Source organism: Liolophura sinensis, chromosome 6, assembly GCF_032854445.1.
Source record: "Liolophura sinensis isolate JHLJ2023 chromosome 6, CUHK_Ljap_v2, whole genome shotgun sequence".
NCBI classification, from domain to species: domain Eukaryota; kingdom Metazoa; phylum Mollusca; class Polyplacophora; order Chitonida; family Chitonidae; genus Liolophura; species Liolophura sinensis.
The window spans coordinates 56,513,657-56,530,169 of record NC_088300.1 but is presented as its reverse complement, the minus strand read 5'-3'; the positions used below and the strand labels follow the sequence as shown (position 1 = coordinate 56,530,169).

Sequence of the window (16,513 nt, the reverse complement as noted above, 5' to 3'; positions counted from 1 at the left end):
AGAATTTATACGTAATGCACAATGGATATAGACCCTCACGTCAGATTTAGGCAATTACCTAAGCTACAGACTCTCATGTCATAGACCCTCAGGTCAGATGCAGACGCTCACGTGAGATGTTGACCCTATAGATAGATTCAGACCATCATAACACAGACCTTTACGTCAGACTCAGATCCACAAGTCAGATATAGACCCTCACGTCAGATTTAGACAATCGCGCCAGACATAGACTCTCGCGTTAGATATAGACCCTCACGTCAGATATAAACCCTCAGGTCAGATATAGACCCTCACATTTGTCTGACAGGTTCTAGGCCTGTGTACCGACCTGCCTGCATATGTGTCGCATCCCTGCATAGGGTCTATACAGTCTCTCCAATGCTAACGCGATACAAAGGAAGAGACGACAGGGTAAAGATGTAGAGAGAGTTGATTAGCATGATTACAGACTGGACTTTTGTCTGATCATCCCACTCCCGCTAACCTACACAAAAGTTTGGTTGTCCAGCTAATGAACGGCTTAGTGTTGTAAGCAAAGCTCTAGTGACAGGGAAACAGACAACCATGCTACCACATTACCGGCCAATTAAACCCAAAGCAGACGAGAATTGCCAATTAACAAGTCATCCTCATTAGTCATCAGAGTTACTATCAATAGTTCACCATTTATCGAAAATCAGTCCAATATGGTCTCAGCAGATTTAATAATCATATAGGCTTTATAATGAGTCTTGTCTGTGTACAAAATTCATGAATACATGGTGATCTCCATCAACATAACACGAAGTTAAACTTAACGCATAGCATAGAAAAAAAATTAAAATGTAAAAAAAAAATCATACATCGAAATTTATCTACACACATTTAAAGAATACGACAACGAGTGTGATGGGAAATAAAGAAAACGTATTTGAGTTTTTCCCGTATATTTTACGAGATACCATATAATTATGAGCGTAATATTTAAGAAAATAGAGACTACTTATTTTTCAATGTACCGATAAACGAAAATTGCAGTTTCCAAGGACGCACGTGTTAAACAGTGTGTCATAAATAATATTTACACATTTGCTTTAGGAATGTCCGAGGACAGACAGTTGACACTTTTATGAAAATTCATCTTGCACAAAACACAATGTTCCTTCCAATTTATGACCCGACTGTATTTTCCTCTTTATATTCAATCAGTTGTTATTTAGCCGACTATCCTGGTGTTGACTCAATGTAGAAGCATGATTCATTCCACGCAAGTTCTTGACTTTCTTCCCTTGGTTTTCAGGTTTTTCATGATTTTCAAGCATAATCTATTGTTTGTTGTCCTATATAAGCAGCTGAAATATCGATTATAGTTGACCTATTTTGTATGTTTATTGCATATATTAAAAAGCATTTTTGATCTAGACACTATACTAAAGCCATGTATTTCTGGACAGCAAACCTCGCTGAAATTGCCAATGAGAAGTTCCAGAGAGGCAAACTAAACCAACTGTTTTTGACACTTGCTCCTAAGAATATCCCTCATTGTTTATGTATTAATGTGGACAAAGGAAACACGAAACAATTAACGAATCGCCTGTTTCGGATCACACGCTTACCCTGCCACGACCGGAAATCAATTCCAGTTTAACTGCCAAGCTAAGATTGTTGCATTTCGAAAGCTATCGAGTTGCTTACTTGTCAACAATCTGCGTTTTTTCCTCTATCTTCTTGATCTAAGCTCAAAGTGCCTTAAGGTTTATTTCGATCCATTCTTTGTTGGAGTCAAACAAAGCTTATCTGAATGTGATGGTGTTGGACCCGGGTTAATATTTAATGATCCAGCCTTCGCTGGAGAGGCCTCAGTCGTTCTGTTCCTCACCCCAGGTCCGGAGAGAGGCTGACCCTTGACTTACAGAATCACTGACATGTATTTTCTTACAACTACACGCGTGTGCTTTACCGGCCATCATTGAACGCTGGACAGTCACGCGTCGGTCAGCCAGGCTAATATGTGGTTAAGGAGAACGTTATCACCTGTGATTGAGAAAACCACGTGAAGAGAAGTGCTCTGTCAAACTCTCCCCGCATTGACGTTCCCACAACACTATACTCTAGCTCGCGTGGCCAGAGGTACAGCTTGTCAATCTGAGAACAAAACAACAACGATACGATAGCCACTGTAATCTGTAATTGGTCCAAATGTCTATCGTTTAAATATAAATTAATTAACAAAGCTGACAAGACTGGATTAAAGCTGTTGAAATCTGACAGAAGAGTGAGCGGGGAGGAAAGTCAGTGGGCAAACGGTGGGTTCAGAGTGTTAATTACCGGAGTATGTCTAGAAAGTCCAACCTGAGCAATTAATGTCATTCGTCAGCAAAAAATATACACACACAAGGCATAATTCACACAACAATGCGGGACATGGTATGTCAACAGCTATGACCCATGAACTTAGAACAAATAATTGGGATTCCATCCTTAATGTTTCCAGTGGGGCAAAAGACAGCATCTTATCACTGAGCACTGTATTTGGTATATCTTTTGTAAATATCAAAGAAAACAAAAGCAAACCCAAAAAAGGCCAAAAAATAACAACAACAACAACAAAAATAAGCAAAAACCAATCCTGTTCATTTGCAAAAACCTTCCACGAGATTGATCGCACATTAGCATCGTGTATATTTCAATTTCTGTCAGCTTTTTCTTTTCTCGGTTTTCATTGACGAACATGTCTGCTTTCTATAAATGTTTCTTTAAATAAAGCTGATTTCTATACTGTTCATTGACCTTAAACTGTTTAGTGGGAGTGGGGGAGAGAGTCGGGCAATTTGGACATATACATGTATAAATGCATAAATGAATAAACAAGATTATGGCTTTATTTGGTATACCTTTTGTAAATATCAAAGAAAACAAAAGCAAACAAAATAAAAAGGCAAAAAAATAACAACAATAAAAATAAGCAAAAACCAATCCTGTTCATTTGCAAAAATCTTCCACGAAATTGATGAATCAGATCATTGTATCCGGCGCACCTTGAAACAGTTACAGCGCACATGGGCATCGTGTATATTTCAGTTTCTGTCAGCTTTTTCGTTTCTCGGTTTTCATTGACGGACATGTCTGCTTTCTATAATTGATTCTTTAAATAAAGCTGATTTCTATGCTGTTCATTGACCTTAAACTGTTTAATGGGAGTGGGGGTGAGGGTCGGGCAATTTGGACATATACATGTATAAATGCATAAATGAATAAATCACTGATTATGGCTTAACAACACGTCAGCAATATTTCAGCCATCTTGCAGAGACATATACATACGTGAATACATATTCTGCGCTTTTCCTGAAACTTCACAACAACATGCGCAGCAAAACACCTAGACTCTTATATCCGTTGGTAAATATTCCCTGATTATTTTCCTGAATATTGTCCATTTTCAGTGCCAGTATCTGATGAAGTCGTCAGCGATAGAAATGCAGGACACATGTGTGCAAAACTTCAATCAAATCATACATTGTTACGCTGTCACGTTATCTACAAGCTACTGGTTTACTGGATGAAAATGACACCCCTGCTTTTTTCAGGAAGCTTTACAATTCTGATATGATTGGAAGTACTACAGGACGTGATCATTCTATCGAGCTTCAGCAGCCATAAAGATGTCATTTTAATTCTGTAACAGAGTGACAGAGCGCTCGGGGCAGCCACGTGTGTGCCTTCTTCTAAATCCCCTCTGTAGATGTTGAACCTGTGCCCTGGTCCTAGGTCAGTGAACTTAATGATGGGTGTGAGAGGCTGCGGCAACCATCAAGTACTTACGACCATACGCCTATTAGAAATGAGTTTACCTTGTCCGGACACGCTTCACAAACTCAATCCCAGTGTCAGTCACGTGTGGGTGACTACGGGAGTTGCCAACACGCGCAACGGGCGTGGACATGCGTGTTCGGTCTCAGGGCAATAACTGGCGTGCGGAGGCGCCTTGTCGTGGCAAAAATCAACGTTTTTTTTATAGAAAACTGAAGGGGTTGTGCAGAATATGGACACGGACGCTGTCTGCGGTTGCCAATTTATTTATCGATGAATGCACTATGTACACCCAGTCACTGCCATGCATATTCATAAGTCAGGTGGAAAAAACCTTGCATGGAAAATTAATTTTATTTCCATATTGAAATTGTCTATTTCGTTTGATTAAATTATAACTTTAAATGTTTGGCGTGGATTTTGCCAGAAACAAAATTTATTGAAACACAGATAGTGCCCCGAAAGCCTTTTATTTAATAACGTCTTCCTTGGACAAAACCCATATATGCATTTGATAATGCTCATTAACACAAACACGTAAATGTTTGTATAAAAAAAATATATACAATAATAACGTCGTATTAGCCTAAAGTTGATATTTTCAGAAAGTTTCAGCGATTTTAGTGAACCATTTATATTTACATGTGCACGACTATCCCATGCAATACATGCATAATCTTTAGCTATAACTGAAGTCATCGACTGTTAATTTACAAATATTTAATGTCAACAACTCAGTTAAACTAACTAAATTAGCTAAATTAACTCAACTAATTTTTAAACTTTATGGTAGAATTTATTTATTTATTTATTTATGTATTTGATTGGTTTTTACGCCGTACTGAAGAATATTTCACTTATATGACGGCGGCCAGCATTATGGTGGGTGGAAACCGGGCAGAGCCCGGGGGAAACCCACGACCATCTGCAGGTTGCTAGCAGACCTTCCCACATAGGACCAGAGAGGAAGCAAGCATGAGCTGGACTTGAACTCACAGCAACCGCATTGGTGAGAGACTCATGGGTCATTACCCTGCGCTAACGCGCTATCCAACTGAGCCACGGAGGTCCCCCTTTATGGTAGGATGGTGTTTTCCTATATTGGTACTCTTCGATGTTCTTTATCGTGCATGGGCGACACTTTTAAAATCAGTCATCGGTCATATCCCTTCTTTTTTTACTTTTTTTTTTGTTTTCACTTTTTTTGCATGTGACCAGGCAATTTTGTTCCTATTTTGCTCTCTCTTGTAAGACTGTGCAACACATGAAAACAATGCCTGTTTCCAAATGGGCGTCCTGTATACAATGGCATACAGCGACAAAAGTTTCTCCCTCCTGATCTAGATTTTTGTTTTAGAGACAGATCCTTGAACGTACTCCCTCTTCCCTTGCTAAAGAATGGTGACCATCGAATAATAATTGTAAGTTGAGCCTTTGAAGTTGCTTAATCAGTTTGATTGGGAGTTGGATTTAAAAAAAGAATAAATCGCTCAATCTCACTACCTATGGCTGATCAGTCACTTAAAACCTCATTCGTCAGAGCAACTATGCTGTGGTCACTGGCAGGCCCAGCTTTAGTCGGTGAGAAAACATCTTGTGGTGCCTCTCATAGCAAACACTTTGTCCATCATGACAAAATGTAACAAAGGTGAGTTTCAGGTTGACTGCATGGTTGTTATACGGTACGTAACAAAGGTCTAACCTAAGCTCTATGGTAAACTATCTTCTTTTAACTTGTTCACCATTTCGGAAAAAAAATCAATCTCCTAGTAACGTTCGCTTTATTTCTCTGCGGACCGGTGTCCGTTTGATGTCCACTAGGATTACCTGAAGAAGAATACAAGTAATTTTGTGGATTTTGTTCGGGTTACGTATCCGTGTTTTCCCACACGTGCTTGGTATTTCGAGAACCTTTTAGCAGTCCCATCGAGGTCACGCACTCAGACAACGGTGGTCATTCTGTCTTCTGTCAGTAACCAGTATTATGTCTTAACACAGGCTAATCACAATGGCTCAATCCTGACCGCTCAGACGATGCAGTGGCTATGCATGTCAACACAGCAGACTGGACAAGAGGGTTTTAATTATGCCCAGACAAGGCTTTTAAGATTGTTCATGGCTGCGCTAACAGGACGGACATTACAGGGTTGTGAGGTATCCGACAAATACGTATCGAAACACTTTAGGGTAAACAAATGGAGAGGACCAAACAGTGGATTCCTCGTGAACAAACTGTTCCCACGAGCCACACACTACCCGTAATAGTGTCGATAGGTTTCACCGAGCAACCAGTCGCTAAATTTATTTTGAAAGCTTTTTCGCAAAATGCGATCCGACTAGTTTGCCGCAGGCCTTTGCTACAGTATATTGCTGGCCATGGAGAACTACTTTGATGAAGAATGAGGAGCATGGTTTTTGATGCCACGTATATGCCCTGAATCACAAAGACTGAAAATACTAATGAAAGTATGACTGATTTGCGTTATAACGTGACGTAAAGTTATGCCAAATGACGTTCCAAGTATCTGTTATAAACGTTGACTTGTATTTATTTATTGTATGTACTTTTGAAGACTTCGAGTTTACTGAAACAAATACAGCGTCAGAAGGCCTGTGTAAAAATGAATCGCTCTTGGTAGAGTTTAATATATCTGTGGTGCATATGTTATACCATGTATGACTTACTCTGTACATATACACATGTATTGAAATTCAGCTAAGAATGAATGAATGAATGGATGAGCAGGGATACACGTCACTGCCGTAATACTGCGACCAGATATCATGCAAGAATACAGAAAGATTCAACTCTTCTACTAAGCATACTGACAGTTAAACATCTGACTATGATTGAAGAATGCGTGAAATTTTAAAATGTGAGAATCCTTTAGCGTGCGATTTTATATAATGCCATAGAAAAATGGCAAACCTATAGGATATTTTATATTTCGATTAAAATTGATTGACAGTTCGAACGTTTTGATCATGTTGAATTTGTCAGGTTGATGTATCGGTGTTGATTGTCTTGATTTCTGACTTGGCAGTTAATGGAAGGTGTTAATTTCCTTGTTTTAGTATTAATTAATGTATTTATCTATTTTAGCTGAGACTTTGTATATATAGTGCACTACATAGCAGTGTATCAACATATGTATTAATTTCATATGTGTTTTGTAAACGTCAATTCATGAGTTTCGCTTCCCACCAACATGTACCAACAATAGCAGTATTATTGCCATACCATATGTCGGTATTTCAGGGCCCAGTGGGTACTTATGGGTGTCACAGAAGTTTCACGACTCATGAAAATAAAATCGGAACGTATTTAAGTAATTGAGAGTTAGAGATTAGGTCGTGAAGATGACGACAGGTCGGATCACGTGATTCGATCAAGTACATCTGTCAGACAGAGTGTCATCGCGGCTTCAGCTTCCCTCGCCATCTGTTGAGGAAGCCAGCCGACAGGATGCCTCATCCTTGACAGCAGGGACTAAAAGCCTTCCCCATCCTCAGCAGCAGAGATCAGAGGCCTGACAGACGCCTCATCCCTTTCTTCATAATTGGGTGTCCACGAGATAACTACTCCGCTTAGACACAGAGACAATGACAGCTTTATTAGCTGAGCAAAGTCGTTATTGGAGATAATGATTTCTGTACATTTGAAGACATCCACCTGAAAACGGGTCCATATGGTATTGCGACTTGAGCTCTGGTGATTAGCACGTTTTAATATCTTCTCATACAGGATACGCTCCTGGACATATAACGTGTTGACCAGCAGTGTTCCTCTACTACTGGATGACAAACCAGATAACAAAAAGATTTCACTGTCACTCAATGCCAGTTGATATCATTACATAAACAATTTTGTACCCGACAGACGGCCAAACTTGCAGCCATGCAGGGACAACAGATTGGAGGAACGTCTGTTTTATAGCCTGTTCCACCCCGTCACATCAACAGCTGTTAGAAGCAGTAAGACAGTTCTTATATAACAGCTGTGGAGAGAGCCTCTAAAACAACAGATGGGAGAGTGAGGGTGGACACAAGAAACTTTGGCACGACAGATGAGGAACCGGCAAAGGGACAGATTTAAAAGGCAGCAAAAACACTAACACCATTTCGTTTCTTTGTTCTTTTTTAACATTCATACCTGAAGCTTACATGTACACAGGAGAGAAAGCTAAGAAAGAGATAAGTTATAAAAAAGCATCCATTATTAATTGGAATTTATAGGTTCAATTCCAGTAGGATTCCACGCGTTTTTTTCTTTAGTGGGTCCAAGGACTCCAAGTAAAAGCATAGCTTCCTCACTACAACCTACGTCATGGTTACAGCTGAAGAGTTTAGGTCATCAGCAAATGAGTCCAGTAGGCTTGTCTCTTCAGGTAGTGATAAACCATAGATGGATAAGTCTACGGGGCCTGAATTTTGCTACTTTGCAAGCATGTACACGACCAATTAAAATAAATTTTTAACTGTGGTAAATTTAGGCCAGATTTCACCGTTTACGTGTTACGTCAAAGGCTTGTGTTTAGTGCTTAACCTCTAAGGTAGCCCTATTGGGGATATCTTAATTTGCCCAGTGATGACACTCGGTTTGTATTTCAGCGATGGCACCATGGAATGTTCAGCTATTATGTGTAACGAGAGCTGACAATCGTGCTATGCCTAATGTATTCAGGGAGTGCTAAACTATAGGCCACAGGAACGGGGCGCTTACTGCTGTCAGGCAGGTTACATCAGAGCTCACCCACTCCCACTATACCCTCCCACCTGTACAAGTCAGGTAAGACGATGTAATGGGATTTCTTCAATAAACCAATTATCTCTAGAGGTGATCATCTAACGTCTCTGATGTAACAGGCTTCGCGCCCCTTAGCTAAACAAGGCTGGAGATCAGCAAGTGGAGACGAGCGCATGCACTGTGGGACATATTGCCTCGGTCCAACGGACTGGTCTGGCCGACCCCGTTACCCACACCTAGCCCTTGTCTCCAGATAACACACCTTCTCCACAGAGACTCTGTCAGATTAAACCATTCTGTAAAGAATTAACACGATTCGCTGACATACTGCGATACTGTAACGGTTGGATGTTATATAATGATTTATCACCAGTATACATTTGCAAAAGTTACACTATATTTCATATTATCATCAAGTACGCCAATAACAATAGCTGTCGGGCAAATGTACACGTCATAGGCTAACAAAAGCATGACGTCGTTAAAACATGCCTTTTTTTAGGAAGAAACTGATTAATCGATACTAATGAGAGATTTATTTCAAAATCAGTTTCCTACCCAATTACCCATCCAATCCGTTGAAATATTCTTGTCTTTATTAAAGATTTTCAGTTCAATTTAAAATTGGTTAACACTGAACATTTCTTAATGGGACCTTCTGACTTTGAACAAAGCTGATAACAAAATGATACACCATCAATATGCGTTTTGTTTTCTTCCTAAAGCCATGTTATCAAATGGTAGATAGAACGAGTTGTAGTACCGATACTGTAACACATAGTGATTTGGCATCAAGAACATCTAAACTATATGTGCACTGATTCCCAATTAACTCTCATAAACAAGCGAGTACAGTTGAGCCTGGCATTTTGTCACGGCATTATGATGACAATTCAAGTGAAAGAGTTTGATGGAGAACTGTATGACAGCGCAACCTTTGTGTATGACATAGCTCGTAACAAAAGTCGTACAACTGATACAGCGAATTTTGAGGCTCATCCCATACAAGTGCTTCTCTCAGACACTGCAGAGGGAGGCGAACTCCGCTTGACAGCTATGGGTCTGTTGTTTATGACTATCTTCACCGACGACCATGATGTAACGTGAAGAACGGATTGTCCAGCTGCCAGACGCCACTTAAGGGGCGTCTCATACTCATTACGGTCGACAGCAAAGTGGTGTCTCTGGGCTAAACAATGGGGTGACACAAGCTCTTCTGTTTACAAGACAATAATATAAGGCGTAGCAAAAGTGGAGACAGAGTAGGTGATTCCTTACAACGGCTAACAGTACAGGCTTTACGACGCTTGATACAACTCTCCTATCTTTTATGGTTCACCCATCTGTGCTTTAGGCATGTCAACCGGTCTCTTTCTAATACTGTCCATAACTTACTTGTTACAGCAGGCAGTATTCTTCCATTTTTAAAATAATTCAAAGCATGGTGCGGGCCAGAGGTTCACACTGAGACAATAATCAAAGAGAACTTTCTATTTAACAACAGCGTCCATCCAGTGCCTACCTAGTCAAGGGTTGGCACAGTGCACACTGATGAGGGTAAGATGGCCATTGAAATAACGCTGTTGCCATCCAGACGTAGTAGGTAGCAGGAAAAGTTGTCCACTGCCAGCGTGAGCTGGAATGCTACATTTTACACCACACGTTCTTCACCACAGACTAGCGGATCTTTGTCAACTCATGGTTTAACATAGCGTTGAAAATGGTGACAGTCATTGTCTCTTCCATCATGCCATTTCCAATAGTAACATTTTAATTTACAGGCTATTTTTATAATACTAGGTAATGCTGAAGACACAGTTTCATGTCTTTCCATCCAGTCAAAGTGCACCAACACTGGTCCATGTCCAGTTATCTGGTTCTTTGACCACATACCAGCAAAATACCAAGAATGATAATTCCATGACCGATACTAAGCCCATTACCTCACGGTGTAGTCAGTTGTATTGATGACACCGGGTGCTTGGCCCAAGTGCTTGGTGAAGTGCAGTGGTTTCAGTGAAGGGCACAAATTATTCAAAGCAGTCACCAGAAGTGTATTTTATCATATTGTTTATTTACAGCACCTCTGTACAACATTTACATGACAAGATTCTCACACACTATAAAGACGATAATTACATGTATTCAAAAATGTCTGCATGCATCAGTACATGTGACCAAATGATAAATTATAGTGTATAAGTACACAAAACTGCAGTTTAAGTTCATTATCTGGAAAATCTTACAATATAATGTATTAATATTTTAACTGATTCTAATAAACCTTGTTATCATCCATAATTGCAATTTAATTCATTGTACAACTGTAACTTCAGGTTCATTCATGTTGTTGAGGTAATTTGTTACATATACAGACATCCAGAGAAACACAAGAGAGTATGAGCCTTCAGTTTGTAATAAATCAGTATAAATCTGAGAATGTCAGTACCTTGGTATGTTGGTGAGCTTCTGACACCTTTCCTTACGAATTAAACAATCTAGCAGGTCTTTGTCACAGACACACCTGTTCTACCACAGGTAATGTATTCAAAGTGATAACAGGTAAGAAGAATACATCTGCAAAACATGGGGATGAAGTACAATACCTGAACACACAACTCACAAGATCAGATAGCAATGATTATTTTACATGAGAAAGAAAAATATACACCGATGCATATTTACAAAAGTTTGGTCCTACACAGGTGAAACCTCCGAATTGTTTCCAACAAAAAGCACTATCAGTATATAGGTCTTTGTTAATCTATCTCGTAACGCTGTACTTTACAGGTGAGGGCTGTTTTAAGGTTCCTCAGAGAACCACCGACAACCTTGAAAGACAAGCATCCCAATAAAATCATGACAACGTAGGCAGGAATTATACTGGCAAAGTAGAGAGGATTTGAATGACCATCTGGCCCTTGGTGTTGGTTAAGAAGAGTCTGAAACAGACAAATGGAGATAAGTAATCATAAAGGGAGGTAACTGAGATGCAGAGAAAAACTCAAAAGCTTGAAATTATTAAACTACTACAATGTAATTATTAAACAAGTATGCATTATTTTCTGCTTATTACTGGAGCAACTGTGAATGAGACAAAAGAGGGGAGGTAACTCATCATAATGGGAGGTAACTGAGATGAAGGGTAAACTCAAAAGTTTAAAATTATCAATAACAATGTATTTAATAAAAAGACACTATTTATTTTCAGCCCACTACTGCAGTAGCTGTGAATGAGAAACATTCCAGCCTGAGTAAATACTATTTTAACGGTTTATCACTCATTATTCCTCACTGCCAAAACATTCATACTGCCTTGATACACACCATTAAGCCACACATGAATTTGGTTATTACAAACGTCAGTCTTCATATAACTATACACATAAAAATCTGCCTGGGAAGCACTCACTATGAAAAATACTACTTCTCTGAGTTTACCTTATACTTCGCTCCAAAACCCCAAACAAATTACTGGGCTGCTCAGTGTATTCAGAATGCATGATTGTAAGTTTTTTTTTTTTTTTGTACGACTGGGCTTTAAACAATATTTAAGTTAAAGCACAATGGAGTCTCCTAGTAGCAAGCATATCCTAATGCCGACCTTATTAATGTGCTGCCTCACTGGAACGCCATGCTAAAGACACCAGACACAGGGCTCCATCCACTCATATAATCCAGATACCTGGCTAACCAGTACTTCATCTGCTCCTCTTATGCTGAGCCCCAATCAGGGTAGTACCAACATTTTACAGTGCACTTATATTAGATTCTTATTCTTAACATAACTTAGTTGTACAATTTGGTAACACAAAGATAACTCACCAAGCAGGAGACCAGCATGTGGGAGGCTACTACTACAGGAATCCACAGGTACCGCTTCCTGTCCAGGCCGTGGAAAAACAAAATCCCCCAAAATGTGTGGAGCAGGACAAAACACAGGGTAAGCAGAGCTACAAAGACATCAGATAAAACATGTGTTATGCATCTTTCTATGTCTGGGCAGGATTGTGGCAATGCTTCCTTTTTAACATAATCAAGCTGCTTAAGACATTAGTATTTCCATTTCTAATAATAAGCTTCACAAAGTAGAGTACAGTGGCAACTCCAACAAATGACGAAAGACGATACAATATTCGGTATTTCAGTTTTATTTCAACTACTTTCAAGAATGCTTCAGCACTCTACTTCAAGACCTACGGCAGCATACATTAACTAGTGGCAGGCCACTGTCATATTGCCTTCTGGAATACAGAAAATTCTTTATTTTTGGATTTTAACATCATTGTAGGATGTTCTAACTTTGCTTCTTACCAATGTACTTATTCTATGAATTTCTCTCTAGATATGTCATATCTGCTAACGATTCAATGAGAAGAGTTGAAAAGGTATTAAAGCACAGACATCTGCATTCAAAGGGACGCAACCCTGCTTAATCTCAAAATGTACAGGTTGATTGGCGTTATTATTATTTCTAAGTAAGTCATTTCAAACCTGCACACTGTAACAAGAGTTTTACACATTATAGCCACATTTTTAATTGGTGGTATTACAGAAAATTCTGTTTTCATTTAGAAAGACGTGGAAAAATGCGGCACATAAGCTGTTACCTGATGTAATGAAGAAGTATGATGAATCCCCATGTATCCCTACAGTGCCTGGGCCAGTCATGTCAGCCAGAACATTGATGAGTGAGAATGCACCACTGAGGATTCCAAACCCTAACCCCGACACTGAAAACACAGCCACACAGAAGCAGTGACTTATAGCTTTAACATACATTCACCTGTATATACACTGATCCAGAAAATTCTTACTATCTTACCAAACATTTGTAATTCACATGTATTTAAATTTTTTCAACTTAAATTCAGTTTTTATTACATGACTTCTCTTAACTATTTATCAAATGATAAAGCCTACCAGCACTAATTGTAAGGCAAATGAATCTTTGTACAGTTAGTTTATTCCAAAGTATTTGTATCTTGAAAGTAAATAATATTTAGTACATTTAGTTACATATTCAGTGTTTTAAACAATCATACTTCTTTTGTAAACAACACTAAAAACGGAGAAGTAGGAATACCTGATAATTTTATATTTTCTTGATATCTGCAATGCAGACAGCAGACAACAGCTGTTCTATGGTTCTTTTCCGAAAATATGTTACAGATATATTAGGATACCGCGGTAATATAAGTAAGGTAAGTAGACAACAGCACGCTCATCAGATGAGAGCCGTAAGAAAGAGTTTTACCATAAGCCATGATGTGTTTGTTACTGAGGTCTCTGGAGGGTACATCTGCAGACTGGCCTGTTTGACTGACCATTCTAAGCCCATCATCAGCTTTCCTGTGGGAGAGAACACAGAAACAGATTTAAGCATTGTTCGTTTCCCTAGGTTTAACATTGCTATCAGCATAACTTCAATCTTCTTGTAGCAGAACTACCTCAATGCCAACTCTAGTCTGAAAGCCATGCCATTGTCACCAGATATGCCACCCATCCAGTATAAATGCAGTATCGTTTCTTACTACAGACTTAAAGCTGTCTTCTACATGTACTTATGAGTTCTGACACATTAGCTATGATAGAACAGTCACTTCATGCAATGAAAAAGGAGGTCACAGGTAAGAAATCCACAAAAATTTGAAAGCAAATTGACTTGAAAAATATGCACTTCTATTCACTGTAATTATATACTTATTTGTGTTGCATTAAAATTATTTAACTTATGTGGCAGCAGGTTTATGGCCTGAAGAAACCAGTCAAAATACTACCTGAAAGATTTGTCCTAAAACACTGGTTCTCTTAAAGTAAATTATGAAGACAGTGTTTGTCCTTGAAAAACAGTGCAAAATCACTCAAAATTTCTTTCTCATATATCTTTTTACAGTATATAAGAACAATACTGATCAATCATGCAATGATGTAAATCCTTACCTAAGCAACTTGTAGAATAAAAACCTGAAAAGCTCTTGGAACAGGACGGAGAAGACAAGGCCAAAGGCCAATCTGTCGCGGAGTGGAACGACAGCAAACCACAGGATGGAAGAGAGAAGTAGAGACAGCAGCCAGAAAAACCCACTGAAGCAGAAAATGGATTAATTGTGTACACACATCGTACATGTATACACACATAGTGTACACACATCATACATGTATACACACATAGTGTACACACATCATACATGTGTACACCCATTGTGTACACACATCATACACGTACAAGTCCATCAGTGAAAAAACGCTCACAGACACTATAATGTCGCACTGACGATGCTTACAAACATAGTTCAATACAAGTTAATCCCAAAAACAAACTATACAAGCATATAAAAAACAGTACAACTTCATCCAGGAAGTGGATGAAGTGATAGGGCTAATCTGATCACGGCGCAAAAAATCTACATGTTAAACTCCAGTTCACTAAATGTCTTGATTGAACTCTCAAACTGACATTCATTCCACATAGTAAAATACATCACAAGTTTTCACTCCTAATTCCAACATGTTGAATTTTGAGATTGTAAGTGATGGGCCTACTGTTTATTGCATTTTAATCCATTTTAACAAAATATTTAATAGTGCTCAAGAAATGTTCATCATGTTTTAACACAAAACATTTATCTTTTCAATGATTGGACTCCTCTTATTCTTCACACAGTTTGTTAACTGTTTACCACTACCTCCTCTCAAAGGACATTACCATTTATTTATTTATTTGATTGGTGTTTTACGCCATACTCAATAATATTTCACTTATATGATGGCGAGCAGCATTATGGTGGGTGGAAACTGGGCAGAGACCAGGGGAAACCCACAACCATCCGCAGGTTGCTGCAGACCTTCCCATGTACGGCCGCAGAGAGAGAGGCTGCATTGGTGAGAGACTGCTGGGTTATTGCGCTGCGCTAGCGTGCTAACCAACTAAGCACGGAGGCCCCCTGGACATTAATAATTTGCAACTATGAAAAGGTAGCTACGATTTACTCACCTAGCTATAAGCACAATAATGCGTAATGAATCACGACAAATTGTGAAGAGAAACAATGCAAGTGGAGGACAAAGGCTATGAAAGAGCACCCAAAAAATTCCATCAAAGTCATCTTGATGGGTGGCGAGGAATCAAGTGATGTACAACCCTGAATAAAAGAGATAAAAATGCAGAATTTAAACACACTGTTGAAGATGTTTCTGATACAATAAAATATTTATGTGATTTATTTTTTTGATGGGTGTTTTACGCCATACTCAAGAATATTTCACTTATACAACAGCAGCCAGCATTATGGTGGGAGGAAACCGGGCAGAACCCGGGGGAAACCCACGACCATACAATAAAATAACACATTCAAAACCATAGCTAGAATTAAAGGATACATAAAACACTTTGGTTTTATTTCTTATTGTGCAGATTATCATGTATAATAACATTTAATAGTACAAACAAATTTTTTAACTTTCACTTTGGGGGGTAAAAATGGCTTCAAGGGACAGTTTTCTTAAGGCCCCAGCGGTCAGTCTGGAAATTAAGAAGCTTGCAGCGGTGATGTCAACAATGATCCCTGTTTAAAAAGAACTCCGTAAGGGTCTGGTTGAATGGGAGCAGGGTTGTGGTGAACAGACCGAATGGCAGCGGGTGTAGGAACGTGGAGGGGGCGCTAAGCTGGCCCAAAAACACCATGCAATATCTGTGAACGATATTGTAGCGACACTGTAGAGACACTGTAGCGACATGGTTCATTGGGCTCGGTGCACTTGGGAGGCGTTCACTGAGTCCCAAGCAAGATCAACATTGACGTAATTTCTGAATAAATCTGACAGTGGACAGAAAATATGCATAATATAGAGGGGTAATTGACAGGTACAAATATACCTCCTAAATGATTTCTTTTCAACAAAAATTCTGGGGCATAATTTTCTTCATTTGGGATAGAAACATAAACTTTGTTTTAAAGTTCCTTTTTA

At 39.0% G+C, this 16,513-nt stretch overlaps 1 protein-coding gene across 1 annotated transcript; it reads right to left on the bottom strand.

Moving 5' to 3' along the window:
* Nucleotides 1-10,616: 10,616 nt before the first annotated feature.
* On the bottom strand, nt 10,617-15,651 carry LOC135468536 (gamma-secretase subunit Aph-1-like). The gene is given in 7 exon segments (XM_064746840.1): nt 10,617-11,484; nt 12,368-12,495; nt 13,153-13,275; nt 13,800-13,894; nt 14,486-14,629; nt 15,540-15,609; nt 15,612-15,651. Coding segments are annotated over 7 exon segments (783 nt in total). The 3' UTR covers nt 10,617-11,301.
* Between the last annotated feature and the right edge of the window lie 862 nt (nt 15,652-16,513).